Here is a 16,650-nt window from a genome sequence, read left to right as displayed (position 1 = left end):
ACACAGACTAGTCTGCATTCAGCTTCCCGAGGCGCTTGCGCCCTGCGTCGGCCCTGCTGCCCCCGCTTGCCCTGTGGCTGAATACCTGCAGAACCTCTGCGCCATCACAGCTCCCTCCGCCCTCACATATGGGCGTCAGATACACCTCTGTGCTTTTCTCCCTTGCCTGTGGCAATTAAAGCTGGACACTTTTGAACATCCTTTGTCACATAGTTGCATGGTGTTAAGTCTCAAATTAGTAAATGGTTTAGTCTTAATGACGTGAAAAATGTCTCGTTTGTAAATTATCACTGCAAAAGAGTAGTTTTACTTTTTAGCCAACATAATCAAAATGATTACACTGGCAGATATGGGACAATTTTGGGGGAGTGTTATCATGTTAGTGTTAGGGCGTGCCAGCCTGGGTAGCTAGGCATGTTAATGAACTCACTAAATAAGTATTCTGATAATACTGTTGGATGATGGAGGCCCAAAGTAATCACAAAACAAAAGGGAGCACTAAAGTCGTATGTCAATACTTGCTTAAGGACCAGCCGGATAATTAGGAATAGGCCTGTGTTTATTGTTTTTAAAAATTATCCAACTAAAAAGTTTCTGGGAAGAACTCATAGTCTCCCAAGAATATATCTAAGGACCCTCAGAGGTCTGTGCTCCCCAATTGGAGGAACACTAATGTACTGGGGAAAACAGTGAACCTTGAAGACCTGGGGACAAGCTCCTGAAGTGTTGTGACAACTTAGGCAGGTCACTTAACCTCTCTGGGCATCAGATTCCTGATTTGTGGCCGACTTTAGGCCAGGTTCGCTGGACTTCAGAGTCCCTGCTCTTCCTTCTCAGTCAAAAGGCTTGGATTTTGAGTTTCTATAATTCTATGTTGGGCTTCTAGTTCAATCAGCAGTCCTGACCAGAATGTGTAGTGTGATGGTGGGCTCCCCAGGAGGGCCACATTATTCTTTGAAATTATACAGATTATAAAGCCCTCACTTTTTTCCATTATAGATTCTGATTCCCAGCATAGCCACGAAGTGATGCCTCTCCTCTATCCTCTCTTTGTCTACCTCCATCTCAACCTGGTCCAGAATAGTCCGAAGAGCACAGTGGAAAGTTTTTACAGCCGCTTCCATGGAATGTTTCTGCAGAACGCTAGCCAGAAGGATGTCATTGAGCAGCTACAGACCACTCAAACCATCCAGGACATCCTGTCTAACTTCAAGCTTCGAGCATTCCTAGATAACAAGTACGTGGTCCGTCTCCAGGAAGACAGCTACAACTACCTTATCCGCTACCTCCAAAGTGACAACAACACCGCCCTGTGCAAGGTCCTCACCTTGCATATCCATCTTGACGTGCAGCCTGCCAAGAGAACAGATTACCAGCTCTATGCCAGTGGCAACTCCTCTCGAAGCGAGGGCAGCGGCTTAGAGCCCACTGACATGCCCGCCCCTATTCTGCAGAACGAGGCTGCCCTGGAGGTCTTGCAGGAGAGCATTAAGCGCGTCAAGGATGGCCCTCCCTCCCTCACCACCATCTGTTTCTATGCCTTCTATAACACAGAGCAGCTGTTGAACACTGCAGAAATCTCCCCAGACAGCAAGCTGCTTGCTGCTGGGTTTGACAACTCCTGTATAAAACTGTGGAGTTTACGATCCAAGAAGTTAAAATCAGAACCCCATCAAGTAGACGTGTCCCGCATCCACTTGGCTTGTGACATTCTGGAGGAGGAGGTATGAATATCATTTTTCTTCCCTACACCTGCCTTACTAATTTGCTTAGAATTCTTACCAAACATGACAGCTCTTGTGGAGAATGGACTTCATTAATTCCTCCATCGTATAGCTAAAGCCAGACTAATACCCATGTAACCTGTAGCCACTGAATTCCTGCTCATACCTAACTTTGGAAGAGATGACAACTATGTTTAACAACATTAACTGAACATGATTAATGATTGGTCAGTATTTATTACTGTCTGAATATGGATAACATTGCTAAGCCTAATTAAAGACCTTTAGCTAATACTGAGATTTACAGTGTGTGTGTTGTGTGTGTGTGTGTGGTGTGTGTGTGGGTACATTTATGCAAATATAAACAATTAGAAGTAGGATCACTGGGTCAAGGGGTCTGCATTTTAAATTGTGATGAGTATTGTCACTTCCCAGCCTCATCAAACAGTAAACAAGAACGCTGGTTGCTCTTCACCCTCACCAGCACTGGGTGTTACCAGCCTCTCTGAGGCCAGTGCACGTCCTCTGGCTTCATGTGCTCCAGGGTGTTCCTAAACCCCATTTTGAAAAGTGCACAGAAAGTATAATTGCTGTTCTATCCATCAATCAGTGTAGTGATTTGGCATGGTTACTGAAAAGGGCAGGCCCAGTGGCGTGAGTTTCGGGTCACTGAGAATCACTGCCTTAGAAAACATGTGCACAAAGAGAAAGAAAATTGAACTTCACAGAGTTAACTTTCCCTGCGAGTGGCCCACAAAAGCTGGAAGCTAGAATATTTTTGTCATCTCACCACTGAAATTCAGGTAGCTCTGCCTCAGGTTACTTACAATGGAAAATTCTTTGCACGGGGTTGAAAAATAAAGGAGTAAAAAAAAAAACACCAACATTCAAGTTAATTTCCACGGGTGATAAGGATACCAAGAATATTGGATACACAAAATAAGCCCTTTCTTCCTATTCTTGTTTTCTTAGTCACCTTCCAGTTAGCATGGTCTTTGAATTTTTGTTTCTTGCGACTGAGACAATATAATTAGAGGAGTTTGTTGTGATGAGTAAAAGGTCTACATTCCAATGTACACACTTTGATTTCTAGGATTTTATAGTACCCTCCAAAATTTTTTTATTGCACATGTATTTGAGTTTTAAAATTTTCCTAGGAGATAATTATAGCCTGTTGAGCATTCTTCACATACAACTGAAGGACACTGCCATCATTGATTTACAACTTTCTGTAAATACAAGGAAAGGTATTTTTCCACTGACCTTATTAGCTTGATGACATTGTGTTTGGAGAGTATTCTCAGCATTACAAATTAATATAAAGGAAGATAGCAAAGATAGAAAGGTAGATACAAAGAAGGAAAGAACATTAGACTAAGAAAAATGTTTAAGATTCTACCCTTCTACCCTGGCTACCACTGAAAATTAGCTCTGTAACTTATTCTGTGAAGATTTCCAGGCTTTGGGAGGTATGCATTTGAAGACCCAGAAGTGAAGAATAACATGATGAATTCCAGGAAGTGAAAGAAATTCAATCTGGCTAGCGCTGAGAGGGCTAAGACCCATAGCAGTACGGCACCACAGGGTATGCTAGGGTTATGGTGGCCTGAGCTAGGGGAGCGGCCCCAGGAAGGGAGCTCGGGGACTGGTGAGACGAGAGCTCCAGTGGGAGGTGCTGTTCCACTCCAAAACAAGATACTTTGTTTAAGTATCTTCCTGATGTATTCGCCATTATCCACAAAGTACTGTAGATTCTGCTACAGTATAAAGGTACTGCTTTCCTTGTGAACAAACTTTTGTTTCATTTTAGAACTAAAGTTGAGATCTTCTTACCATGTTGTCAAGGGGTTTCCTGTTTGGGATTTCTACATCCCCCACCCATTTTGTTACAGCAGTTTACAAAAGTTTTTGTTGTTAATGGGGTTTTTTTTTGGGGGGGGGGTTTGGTTTTTGGTTTTTTGGGGTGTTTGGGGGTTTGTTTTTTTTTGTCCGTTTGTTTTTTGCTTTTTGTTTTTTGTTGTTCCTGACAACATTTTGGGGAAAAGCAAAATATAACTCAGTTCTGGTAGTTAGTTTTTAATATTTCTTCAATGAGAACTTGGACTTTTTTTTTTTTTTCCTTATAGAATTCACAATTAAAATAGAAACTCTTAATGCAGAGGTCACAAATTCACATGCCTGTAGAAGCCAAGCAGGTAAATGTAAACGGTTTACTGCTACCTGGATCAAAGAGATGGTAGGAAGTACAAAAGTACATGAAAACCCAATTAAAAAGCCAGTTTGCAGCCTCTGCCTTAATCTTTGTGAAGCAACAGCTGTTGCATAAATTAGTGAATAAAATGTTTTAATAGTGGGTATTTAAAATATTGACCAGACCCACCAGTTCCATTTCTAGGTATATATCCCAGAAAATTCAAAACATATGTCCCCACCAAAACTTGTGCATGAATGTTCAGAACATCATTATTCATAATTGCCAAAAAGTGGGGACAGCCCAAATGTCAGTCAGCTGATTAATAAACAAAATGTGGTATATCCGTGTAATAGAATATTATTATGCCATAGAAAGGAATGAAGCAACATGAGACATGCTATGTTGTAGATGAACCTTGTAAACATTATGCTAACTAAATAAAAGAAGCCAGTCACAAAGGACCACATGCTATATGATTCCGTTTCTAGGAAATATCCAGAATAGGCATATCCATAGAAACAGAAAGTAGATTGATGGCAGCTAGGGACTGGGGACAGGGAAATAGGCAGTGACTGCTAATGGGTAAAAGGTTCTTTTTTGAGGTGATGAAAATGTTCTGTAGTAGATAATGGTGATATTGCACAACTCTGTGAGTATACTAAAAGCCATTGAATTATACTTTTTAAAAGAGTGAATTTTATAGTATGTGAATTATATCTGTTTAAAAAAGTCAAAAACAGGGGCGCCTGGGTGGCTCAGTCATTAAGCGTCTGCCTTCGGCTCAGGTCATGGCCCCAGGGTCCTGGGATCGAGCCCCGCATCGGGCTCTCTGCTCGGCAGGAAGCCTGCTTCTCCCTCTCCCACTCCCCCTGCTTGTGTTCCCTCTCTCGCTGTGTCTATCTCTGTCAAATAAATAAATAAAAATTAAATAAATAAATAAAAAAGTCAAAAACAGTAATCAAAAGCTTCTATGAGGGCATAAAATTTTCTCTATTTAGCCAAATAAAACTGGATTTACAGCACTGCCCTGTAGCTTCTGAGATCTGCAGCTTAAAGCTGTTCTACACTTGATCTTAGCCAAAAGTTCGAGAAGCGATTCTGGATTAACCTTTGGAAAGCTATTAATTGGCATAGCAGTGTCCCTCTTCCCACCAGGACCCGTAGCCTCTATCCTGTCTGAGACCCTCCATCCTCTGTTCCACACTGAATGGACTTGGAAATGAGGTCCAACTTTTACCCTTGTTGATTGGTAACTGTGTACTTCTAATATTTGAGCAACATGGCAAAACCACAGATACCAAATCAAGGATTTGCTCTTCGTTTCAGGTATGTGTACTCGATCACCCTCGTCACTGCCAGCCTCCCGCCCTCCTAGCCCAGCACTACAGTACTCGGTTCATGTACTGGCTAGTGAGCCTGCCTTCCCCCAATCCAGCAGTCTCTAAGTTCCAAAAGTAAAGAAGTCAGTGTTGTATAATATTCAGTTCTGTGATTTGTGTATAAAACGGTTGTGGAGGTCTGTGCTGGCCTAGAAGAATATAATGTGAGCCATGTTTGTAACTTTGATTTTTCTAGTAGCCACATTAAAAAAGTAAAAAGAAGTAGTCAATTGATTTAAATAATGTATTTTATTCAATCCAATAATGGCCAAAATACTATTATTTCAACATGTAAGCAATATTAAAAGATTATTAATGAAATCTGTTACATTCTCCTTTTTTGTCCTAAGTCTTGGAAATCTGGTGTGTTTTACACTTACAGCACATGTTCAGCTCAACTTGCTAATAGCCGCCTTTTCTATTCTAGTTCAGGCCATTGTCATCTCTCCTGGAGAGAGCAGCCCCCCTCTTGCTTCCAAGTCTTAACCTACTCCCAAGCCCAGCCAGATTTAACTTCTTTCAGTTCCATTGGCAGCTGATGTTGGGAGAACAGCCCAAGGCTAAATTTCAGACCCCAGAAGGTACCCTCGAGTTAGGAAAGACTGGAGTGTGAGCCGAGGCACTCTGAACCTCCTACTCCAGGAACAGACATCCATAACAAGTCTGAGATTTTTAGGGCCTTCATGGTCTAAAGCAGGGCTTAGCAAACTATGGCACGGGTACATAAGATAATGTTTGAAGGTCTTTTTATACTTACTCTTCCTATTATTTTTAAATTTCTTACTTTATGCATGTTTTATAATGTACATAGTACGATTTATTATTACATGAATATACTTAACAAATCAAAAATTCCTATTTGGGATGCATGCCCACTTACTGTAGGGTGTTCAGTCAATTGTAGGGAGTTTGGGGTTTTGTCCTGTGAGCATGAAAGGAAGGAAAGGGAGAATCTGGGGTTGGGCATGTGTGAATCAGCTGCTTGTTCAGAGTTTTAGTTCGACTGTGCTGAGGCCCTTGTGGGACTGGGTTGAGCCACAGAAGAAAATATGGCTGAGTTATTTTAAGCTGTGGTCCTGGCAAAGAGCTGATAGCGATAGCCAGCAGGAATGCTCTGGTTTCCCCATCTCTTGGTCTATAGAGTCAACCAGGCGCTTTTCCCCCCTGCTCGGGACAATCATCAAGACCCCTGGGAAGTGCCAGCTTGACTCCTGGCGCACCCTCCTCTTCCCATCTCTGAGCGTGCTGTTTAGGTCCCCACTAAGGAGCTGAAGACCCGCTTCCCTAACTTCCTGCTCCAAATGAAGACCACTTAAGCCTCAGAGATGGTAACGTGCCCTTTAATCCATCACTCACTTTCAAAGGGTAATTCATCTGGGGTCGTTTTTTGCTCCCACAGTTTTTATATAAACTTTCTGGTGTACAGCAATGAGTCATCCTTGAAATTTTAAAGTGTTGTCATAACCTCTTTTGAAAGGAAAATTACTAATATTCTTGGTAACACTCCGTAGAACGTTAAGCTCCCAAATGCTTATGTATTTTTAACGTTGAGTGTCTGGAATAGCCATTTTGAATATTCATGGACATCAGTGTTTATTTTCTCTAAACTTTTTCTGAAATCTGTACACATTGAAGGCGTTTGTTTTATTTTGAATTTGATAGTTTTCAAAAGGAAGTTAAAAAGATGCCATTTTCCTGTACAAGAACTTAAGGCCCACAGACATATTTATATCTAAGCTAACAAAGCCGATTGGTTTAGAATTCTTGTTACTCCTCATTCTTCTGGTGTTTAATTAAAACCCATTTTAACCTATGAATTCTTGAATAGAGACCGCTGTAGTGTTAAAGAGCTTGTCTGTGAGGGAATGAAGGGAAAATGGATTTTGAACAGAGATACTGTCCTTGTGGGAAAGAGGGTGAGGAAGGGGACTTTCCCCCTCGGTACCCTGAGTGGCTGTCTTCTTTTCTGTCCCCACACACAGGAATTTAGTTCCAAGAATCCCATGAGTCACTTGGCTTTGTTTAAAGCCATTCTGAACCCATGCCTCGCTTGGGAAAATGTTTGAGACCCTCTAGAAAGTCAGAGTTTTAAAACTTCATCTTTTTTCTTTTTGGACACTGGCAGTTTATGCCTGGTCACAAGGTGTGAGTGTCATTTATTGATAACTGCACCTTTCTGGTTTACTATTTGTTCTGATATGTCCAGGCTTTATTTTGGCTAACCTCCTGCAGGGGTTTTGTATTAGTTTTGAAGTGAGACCATGTCTGCCTTCATCATTGACCCCACTCATGAGAGTAATGAACGTGCCAGGAATTTTCTTAGTGGAGTAGAAACAGGGAGCAATGTGGCTTATGAAGCAGCTAAAACCAACAGATGAAGACAGGCCCACAGAATAAAAGAATCTGAGAACTTAATGTAAATTCAGAAGTAAATCTTTCCAAATGATGTCTATCAGGATGAACAATGGAAGTCAGCGTGGGCGATCTTTTAAGCAGCCTTTGAAATCTGTTATGCTCAGCCTAACAGTAAGGTCTATAGTCGTTACTGTGTAATAATAGCCTCACATTTGTGTACTCTTAATTTGACAGTCGTAGCTGGAAGATGAATTTGAGGAAGACAGTTTGTAAGTTGCAGGAGACTTTTTATTCAGTTGTGCAATTATGAGTTGTTTTCCTGGAGTTGCCCTTCAGGGCAAAGACCGCTGTCGTTTACTGGGCAGATGCTATTTCCCAAGTAGTGGCTTTTTTTTTTCTTCTTTTTCTTTTTCTTTTTGCTGGACTGTTTGGTTGTCATGGCAGACCACTAAACATTTTTCCCTTGTGTGTCTCTCTGCCACCCGCCCTTCCCCCTACTGTCCCCAGGATGATGAGGATGACAATGCGGGCACAGAGATGAAGATACTACGGGGACACTGTGGACCAGTGTACAGCACAAGGTTCCTCGCAGACAGCTCAGGGTTGCTCTCTTGTTCTGAAGACATGTCCATTAGGTACTGGGACCTCGGGAGTTTCACCAACACTGTGTTGTACCAAGGACATGCCTACCCTGTGTGGGACCTGGACATTAGCCCGTATAGCCTGTACTTTGCCAGTGGGTCCCACGACCGCACCGCGAGGCTGTGGTCATTTGATCGGACGTACCCACTGAGAATATATGCCGGCCACCTGGCAGATGTGGACTGTGTCAAATTCCACCCTAATTCAAACTACTTAGCCACAGGCTCGACCGACAAGACTGTCCGGCTGTGGAGTGCTCAACAGGGCAACTCGGTGAGGCTCTTCACGGGCCACCGTGGCCCCGTGCTCTCTCTTGCCTTTTCTCCCAACGGTAAGTACTTGGCGTCAGCTGGCGAGGACCAGCGGCTGAAGCTATGGGACTTGGCCTCCGGGACCCTTTATAAAGAACTGAGAGGCCACACGGACAATATCACCAGCCTCACCTTCAGTCCGGACAGCAGTTTGATCGCGTCTGCGTCCATGGACAACTCCGTGCGCGTCTGGGACATCAGGAACACTTACTGCAGTGCGCCTGCCGACGGTTCCTCTGGGGAACTCGTGGGTGTGTACACTGGGCAGATGAGCAATGTACTCAGTGTGCAGTTCATGGCCTGCAACCTTCTTCTAGTGACTGGAATCACACAAGAAAATCAGGAACATTAATTTTTGTTTTTTAATCTTTGTGGTAACGGACTGGGGCTGTAGTGGAAAGCCTCCAGGTTGCAAGTCGTAGGACAGATTGAATCACTGACTGTGAAAGACTCCCCGCTTCTCCCCTTTCTCCCGTACAGACATCCTGAGCTCGTCTCCCCTGCACTCGGTCCCCCACATGTCGAAGGACTGGAGGGGGAAGGTGCTGTGATTGGACGTGAGATGGAGCATGAAGAGGCTCTGGGGGTCGGATTGCAAGCTCTTACGGAGATCCCGCCCGTGTCCTCGCGTGAGCACCTTCGTGTCTCTGTCGCATTTTCCCGTGTGTCACCCCGAGATGCTGCTTACCTCGCCGCCGGGTGCTGCCTTTGGTCCGAGGATGGTTGCAGGGCACCCTCACGAGGAGTGGTGCCACGGGATCCCCGCTGCTCAGTCGGCGGGTGCAAGGGGGCTTTCCTGGCGTAGGAATGCGGGGGTGGGAACTAGGAACGGGGGCGGGCATCATCCTGGCGAAAAGTCTTTCCTTTTCCGTAATTACAGAGAACCAGGATTTTTTATTATTATAATTATAATTATTATTATTATTGAGAAGAGGAAACCTAGCACTGGCAGAGGGGCCTTCTCTGCTCTCGTCTTTCAGGTTTTACTCCTGGCACTGGCTGTGATACTTGGAATCTTGAGGTTCAGGGAATTCAGAGAATTTGGTAGCACAGTGTTTTGGGAGAAAGGGAAACTTTCTGGGTGACGATGGGTCACTCCGGCTGACATGTGTCTAGAAGTGGGTGGTGGGTTGGTTTGAGAAAGTCCTGGGCTCTGGCAGTGACGGTGGGAGTGGAAGAGTCTCCTCATGGCTGCACTTGTATGAACAGTTCTCTCCCCGGGAAGGACAGATGGTGGTAAAGAAATGAAAAGAATTTGAAGTGATAAGGCAAAAGATAGAATTAGAAGATGTGAAATTTCCAAATGCCCATTTATTCGGAGGTGTGGCTCGCTCAGTGTCTTTTCCTCCTGCCATCATTCGCTCCCACCTCCTGCATTGCAATAGCAGTTTAACGGACACTTTGTGAAACAAATCATAAGTACATACGCACGCATCTAAAACTGTGCTTTGAGGATAAAGCAAGTTCGAATTCGTGGAAAAAGGATTAAATATTTCTGTTTTCTGAAAAGAGTTATTTTGTATTTTGTTTTCTATTAAAATGTATTTAGTTTCAAAAAAAAAAAAAAGTGTTGTCATGTCATTTAAACTGTGAGGGCAGGCGGGTGTGTGGCCCGGCCTAGGGTGACGTGTGCAGCCCACCTCTCTTCAGGATGATAGCCACTCATGTAGGCCAGACTAGCCCCAACACAGGTACACTCCCACCTGTTCCTGTATTCTGTTCAGCTAACTTTGAATCGTGCTTCCTCTTGGCGTTCGCAGGAATTATTGGTAACATTTAATACTGTTTATACATCCAAGGTTACCAGTTGCTAACAGGAGACAATGTATATTTTACCATCTAGAGTAATTTGGGAAGATCCCACTTCCAGTTTTCTTTAATGACCCCATTATAAAATTTCTAAGGGGCATAAGAACTGTGCTATTTAATTAACTTAAACTGTTTCTCGAGCAATTCCAGATAAAGGACTCATTCAGAAATTTAAATGATGCCAAAATACAAGAATACCAAGAATTATCAGGAAATTAAAGGAAGACTCTAGAATTCTATGTGAAAATTTTTTTTTACTGGAGCCCAAGATTCTAATTAATAAGTGTTTCTTATTCATAAAAACCTATGTATTTGAAACATTGTAAGAAGGATCTATTAGCGCCTCAGCCACTTTCACATAGTGTGCCGTGAAGGTCAGATAGAATTCAAGTATGTTCTTATCTGTAATAAGTGAACTCTTAAATTCTATGGTATATTGCTAGAAACAATAAAATCCCTAAATTGGGCTGAATCATTCTCAGGAGTGAAAATACCACTGACTAGGGATGATTTGGAAAGACTTTGTTTTTTAATACAAAATTTTTTTGATTAAACACAAAACTGTATTGGGTTGGTCAGTCTTCAAATTATCAATCATGTATATACTTTTGTAATTTGAATTCAAGCTCTTAATGATCTTCATGTTTGGCCTCTTTCTTTGAACTGACTTTAATGTGGGATAATTTAACTTTATAGAATACCCCTCACAACTTCCCCAGAATCTTAGAAATATCGTAAGGGGTATGTATATATGTTTATGGCCACAAGGGTGCATAAGAACATAGACTCTTCAGGTTGCTCTTCTGTGTTGTTTTATCTTCTCTTCAGAGCTAGAGATGGACAGGACTGGTGATACTACCATTTAGTAGATGAAAATCTAAAGCCCAGAGAAACTCTGTTATCTATGCCCAACATGGAATGGTTACATGTCTTGGATGTGTTACAAGGAGGATCTATATTCAGTATCTTCAAGTTCTAGCTGGAGGATATAGCCCTGATAATAGAAAAACGTTTTTTGTTTTTTGTTCGTTTTTTTAAAAAAACCTCCAAAAAGGAAATATGAATATTTAACAAACATATATATAGTGCTTACTATCTACTAGAAATCATTCCATGAGCTTTATGAAAATTAACTTTTTCTTTTATCTCCATAATAACCCTGTGAGATAAATGCCACTTTTATCTATATTTTACAAATGAGGATTCTGAGGCCCTGTTGGATTAACTCACTTTGCCAGAGGGTCACACAGCTAGTATCCGATGAAGCCAGAATTTGCACCTGGGAAGTCTGGCTCCAGAGTTCTTCCACAGGCTCGTGTGTCCCTTCATTCCCACAGTACCAGGTAAAGAGTGACCCGAGGTTACTAGTAACTAAATGTTCCTGGCAATAGTTATAAGACTCATGCTTCCCTTTGCCAAATAAGTCAGCAAAATCTAGCAGGATCAGGAACTGATGGTAAGAACAAACTTAAACAATATGTGGCTAAAAGAAACTTGAAAATATTCGATTTTGAACCACAATGATAAATCTCTGCAATGTGTATAAGGTGCAGGAAAAAAAAAAAAGCTGAAATTTCTTAGGCTGATAGGCTCAGAAAACTCTGACTGTAATTTCAATTCAGCAGTACACTGGCCAAAAGAAAGAGAACGTTGAGATAAAGTAAAGTAAGAAATATAGATGAAACGGGAAACAATTTGAAGTTTTTATATTCAAGATCCAGCTTCTAAGGATAGCTGTGATTACTAGCTTTTCATTTGTTTTATTCATATATTAAAAATGTCTTGGTTGTATAAAAAAAAAAATCCATTGAATATGTAGGCTTCTAATTTTGCTATTGCCCAGATTGGTATTTAAATATATGGATTAAAAGATTAGTCTGTACTTCAACTTGTCTTTCAGTTGCATGTTTTAGAAAAGTGTCCATTATATCTATGCCCAGCCCACAACAAGGATTCATATTATTGACCCCTACATAGCAACCAAATGAGTCTGAAACTGCCTTATGATAAACAGAAAATCTTCATTATAGAATTTGAGGAATGCAAATGTTCCTTGCCAGTTTGACCCATTAAAGGACAACTTAGATACTTTCCCATGATTCTGAAATTCCTAAAAGAAATATTTTTTTTTTTTAAAGATTTTATTTATTTGGCAGAGAGACACAGCGAGAGAGGGAACACAAGCAGGGGGAGTGGGAGAGGGAGAAGCAGCTTCCTGTGGAGCAGGGAGCCCGATGCGGGGCTCAATCCCAGGACCCTGGGATCATGACCTGAGCCGAAGGCAGACGCTTAACGACTGAGCCACCCAGGTGCCCCTAAAGAAATATTTTTATATTAAATATGTGGGTATCTATTATAATCAGATATTGTGTTAGTGGGCAGAAATGCAACAGTAAGCAAAACTGATACATGCCCTGGCTTGAGTTTATAGTTCAAAGAAGGAGGCAGATATTGATCAACTAATACCATAAATAAATATGTAATTTCAAACAGTAGGGAGTGTGTACTAGGTGCAATGAAAGAATATGCCCAGGGATCTAATTTAGATTAAGCATTCAAGGAAGGCCTCCCTGAAGAAGTAATAATGAAGCTGGGATCTGGAGGGTAAGCAGAAGTTAGCCAGGCACAGTTGAGGGAAGAATGGTCCAGACCCCCGACTGGGAAAGAAGCTGGTACACTCAAAGTTCACTGGGGCTGAGGCAATGTGAGTAAGGAACAGAACAGCACAACATGAGTTTGGATAATTGGCAGGGCTTTGGGCACTATCAGGAGTTTGGCTTTTATCCCAGGTGGGATGGAAGCCACTGAAGGGTGTACAGCAGGGAAGTGATCAAGTCCAAGCTCCACCTTAATATCACTGGCAGCAAGAGGACATGGACACATTTGCAGTGGACTTACACTTCAGCATCACGATAACAAGGCAACATTTACTGAACCCATCTGTGCCAAGCACTGCAGGGCACAGCCAATTGATGGAAGCCAGCTACCATGTAATGGGCTGCCCTACGTGGAGTGGCCCCTCAGGCAATGAACTGAAAGCAGCCTCTAACCAACAACCTGTGAGGACCTGAGTCCTGCCAACCACCACATGAGTGAGCTTGGATGCAGATCCTGTCTCGGCTGAGCCTTCAAATAAGACTGCAGCCTCCTGGTCAACCTTGAGACAGAGGTATCCAGCTTAAAAGTCTGCCCGGATTCCCAACTGAGAGAAACTGTGAGATATCCAATATTGTTTTAAACCACTGAGGTTTGGGGTAATTTCTTGTGTGGAGTAGATAACTAGCCCATCAGTCCTACTCCATAGTCCATTCTTTTAACTGCTATGCTATAGAAAATGAAATAATTACTGATTAAAACAAAATCACTGGCAGCTGTAAGGAATATGGACTGAGGGTATAAGAGTGAGCAGGGAGGACAGTTAAGATCATTGCAGTTGTCCAGGAGAGAGATGAGGATGGTGTGGACTAGAGGGGCCACAGTGGAAATGGAGAAAAGTGGATAAATCCAATGAATATTTTAGAGGTGGGTTGGCTAGACTTTATGGGGTTGTATGGGGGAGAAAAGGCAGGAATCATGGATGACCCACATGTTTCTGGCATGAGCAGTTCAGTGGGTAGGGTTGCAATTTATTGTGATGAAAATCCTGGAGGAAGTGGAGGTTTGGGGGCAAAGATCAAGAGTTCAGTTTTAGGCCTCTGAAGTTTGAGGTACATGCAAGAGAACCAAGTGACAATACCAGATAGGCATTTAAAAGAAAATTTTTTTTAAGATTTTATTTATTTATTTGACAGTGAGAGAGCACGAGCAGGGGGAGCAGTAGAGGCAGAGGGAGAAGCAGACTCCCCACCGAGCAGGGAGCCCCATGCGGGACTCGATCCCAGGATCCTGGGATCATGACCTGAGCCGAAGGCAGATGCCTGACCATCTGAGCCACCCAGGTGCCCCCCAGATAGGCATTTTAGATAGACACACCTGGAGCTCAGAGCAGAGCTCTGCCTTACATGCTAGTTTGGGACTTAGATTCATTAGAGTGCTTTCTGCCACTAGGGACAGAAATCTGACTCCAGGTGGTTTAAAAATAAGGAATTTTATTGGTTCACTTACCAGGAAGTGTAGAGGTCAGGTGGGTTTCAGGGCCCCCCCCACCTGTGTTCTGTAACTCCGCTGTGTTCTCTTCTGCATTTGGCTTGAGCACGGCCTGACTTTTCCCGCTGGGAGAGGGCTACCAACAGCAATGAAGGCCAGACTCCCCCCTCATTCATACCTAGTGGGGATGTGAGCTTACTGTCCATTCCTCGCTCTTAAGAGCAAGGAAAAAAAAAAGTCTAGAAGTTCCAGCAAACCTCTCCAGTTTGCATTAGATCTGCTAAGCATTGAATCTATCCCTGACAAAAGACAAGAGTCATTAATGTAGTTGGAATCTGAAGACTTCCAAATAGACGTGATTACCAAGGATAAGAGCATAGAGTAAAAAGAGATGAGGGTTCACAACTTTTCTCTAGCATGTACAGGTCAGAAAGGAGGAGCCGCCAACAAAGGAAGAAAAACAGCAGAGGGCACTGTCCCAGGAGCCAAGAGAAGAAAGTACTTCAAAACAGGAGTGGTAGGGGGAAGGCTTCGGCTGGCTGAGTTCGTGGAGCATGCGACTCTTGATCTCAGGGTTGTAAGTTGGGGCCCCGTGTTGGGTATAGAGATTACTGAAAAATGAAAACTTCGAAAAAATAATAAGAGTGGTCAACTGTCCTGATGCTACCGAGAATTCAAATAAGGATTGGAGAATATCTTTCAGACTTGGTGGGCAGGTGGCTGAGAATCTGAGCCCTAGCAGTTATGGTTGAGTAACAGAAATGGAAAGGACATTGAAATGGATTGAAAAGTGGAAAGGTAATAGGAACACAAATACAGACACTTCGTTTGTGACAGGTGACGCATACAGCGATGGAGGAAGATAGCCCTTACAGGGCTAAGACAATTGGCAATCTATAGGGGAAAAATTAAATTGGACCCTTTCCTCTCTTAACACAAAACCAGTTCCAGATACATTGAAAAACATCCTCATGACCTTGGGATAGGAAGAAATTTCTAAAGAAACAAAAAGCTCTAACCAAAAAGGACAAGATTGATTAAATTCAAAACATTCATTCATCAAAAGAACCACAGAAGAACTAATGGACAGGCCATGAATGTGGGGAGATACTTTTAACACATGAGCAACAGAAACAAGTGTCTAGAGCAACATCGTGCAGTGGAATCAGCTGTGCAGTGGAATCGGCTGTGCAGTGGAATGTTCTCTAGTTCTGTCCTGTCCTATAGAATGTCGTGTGAGGACAGAAATGTTCTGTAGTCTCTCCTGCCCTGTAGAAAGTGCTGTGAGGGGGGAATGTTCTGTAGTTCTCCGCTATCCCATAAAGTAGCTACTAGCCCCATGTAGCCATTGAGCATCTGAAATATGGATAATGTAACTGAGGAACTGAATTTTTAATTTATACTCAAATTACCACATGAGACTAGTGGCTAACGTATCAGACTGAAGAATTCTAAAATATATGAAGAACTACAAATCAGTGAGGAAAAAAAGCATATAGTCAATGGGAGGGAAAGGCAAAAGTCTTAAAAGGAAGCACTTCTTCAGAAAAGAAATCCAAATGGCCAATAAATTAGAAATTACTCAACCTTGTATTACTCAGGGAAATGCAAATTTAAGACAATGAGATACTGTTAAACACCCTTCAGACTACTAAGAACATTGTAAAAGCCTGACAATGTCAAGTGTTGGTGCGTCTGGACCCTCCTACCCTGGTGAGACTGTAAATTTGTAACCTATCTGAGAAGGGTGTGGAATTATGTAGCTAAATTGAAGAAGTTGAACTCTGTTATTCCCAGCAATCCATATCCACCAGGATACATACATGAAAATGTCCATGGCAACATTGTCTATCATTCCCCAAAGCTGGAAACAAACTAAATGCCCATGAAAAGAAAGTATAAATACATGACTGAATAGTCATACAAACTTGACCCTAAGAAAACATTAGAGCTACAAGCCACAACGTGGATGTACCTTACAGTGTTGACTGAAGAGAAAGACAAATTATTCCCACAGAATGATTCCATTTACATAGAGCTCAAATCAGACAAAACCGACTGTATAGATTTTAGTATGTGTACAGCGATGACAGAACTGTAGAGGGGGAAGAGTCCCGATCAGGAGGGGACACTAGAGTGCCAGGGATGTT

General features: G+C 42.4%; 1 protein-coding gene across 3 annotated transcripts in view; it reads left to right on the top strand.

Moving 5' to 3' along the window:
• Positions 1–10,116, top strand: part of TAF5L (TATA-box binding protein associated factor 5 like) — a 31,105-nt gene extending 20,989 nt beyond the window's left edge. For 2 of the 3 annotated variants that reach the window (XM_081824250.1, XM_006740031.3), the window contains exons 4-5: positions 1,000–1,724; positions 8,160–10,116. In XM_081824250.1, the coding sequence (XP_081680376.1) occupies positions 1,000–1,724; positions 8,160–8,957 (1,523 nt within the window). In that variant the 3' untranslated portion in view covers positions 8,958–10,116. The remainder of the gene's footprint in view (positions 1–999; positions 1,725–8,159) is intronic. The other variant, XM_081824252.1, reaches the window with a different exon arrangement.
• Positions 10,117–16,650: the final 6,534 nt, after the last annotated feature.

Source organism: Leptonychotes weddellii, chromosome 6 (assembly GCF_054177405.1).
Source record: "Leptonychotes weddellii isolate Sample4059 chromosome 6, ASM5417740v2, whole genome shotgun sequence".
NCBI classification, from domain to species: Eukaryota; Metazoa; Chordata; class Mammalia; order Carnivora; family Phocidae; genus Leptonychotes; species Leptonychotes weddellii.
Note: the sequence above shows the minus strand (reverse complement) of the source record. Positions and strands in the feature narration are given on the sequence as shown.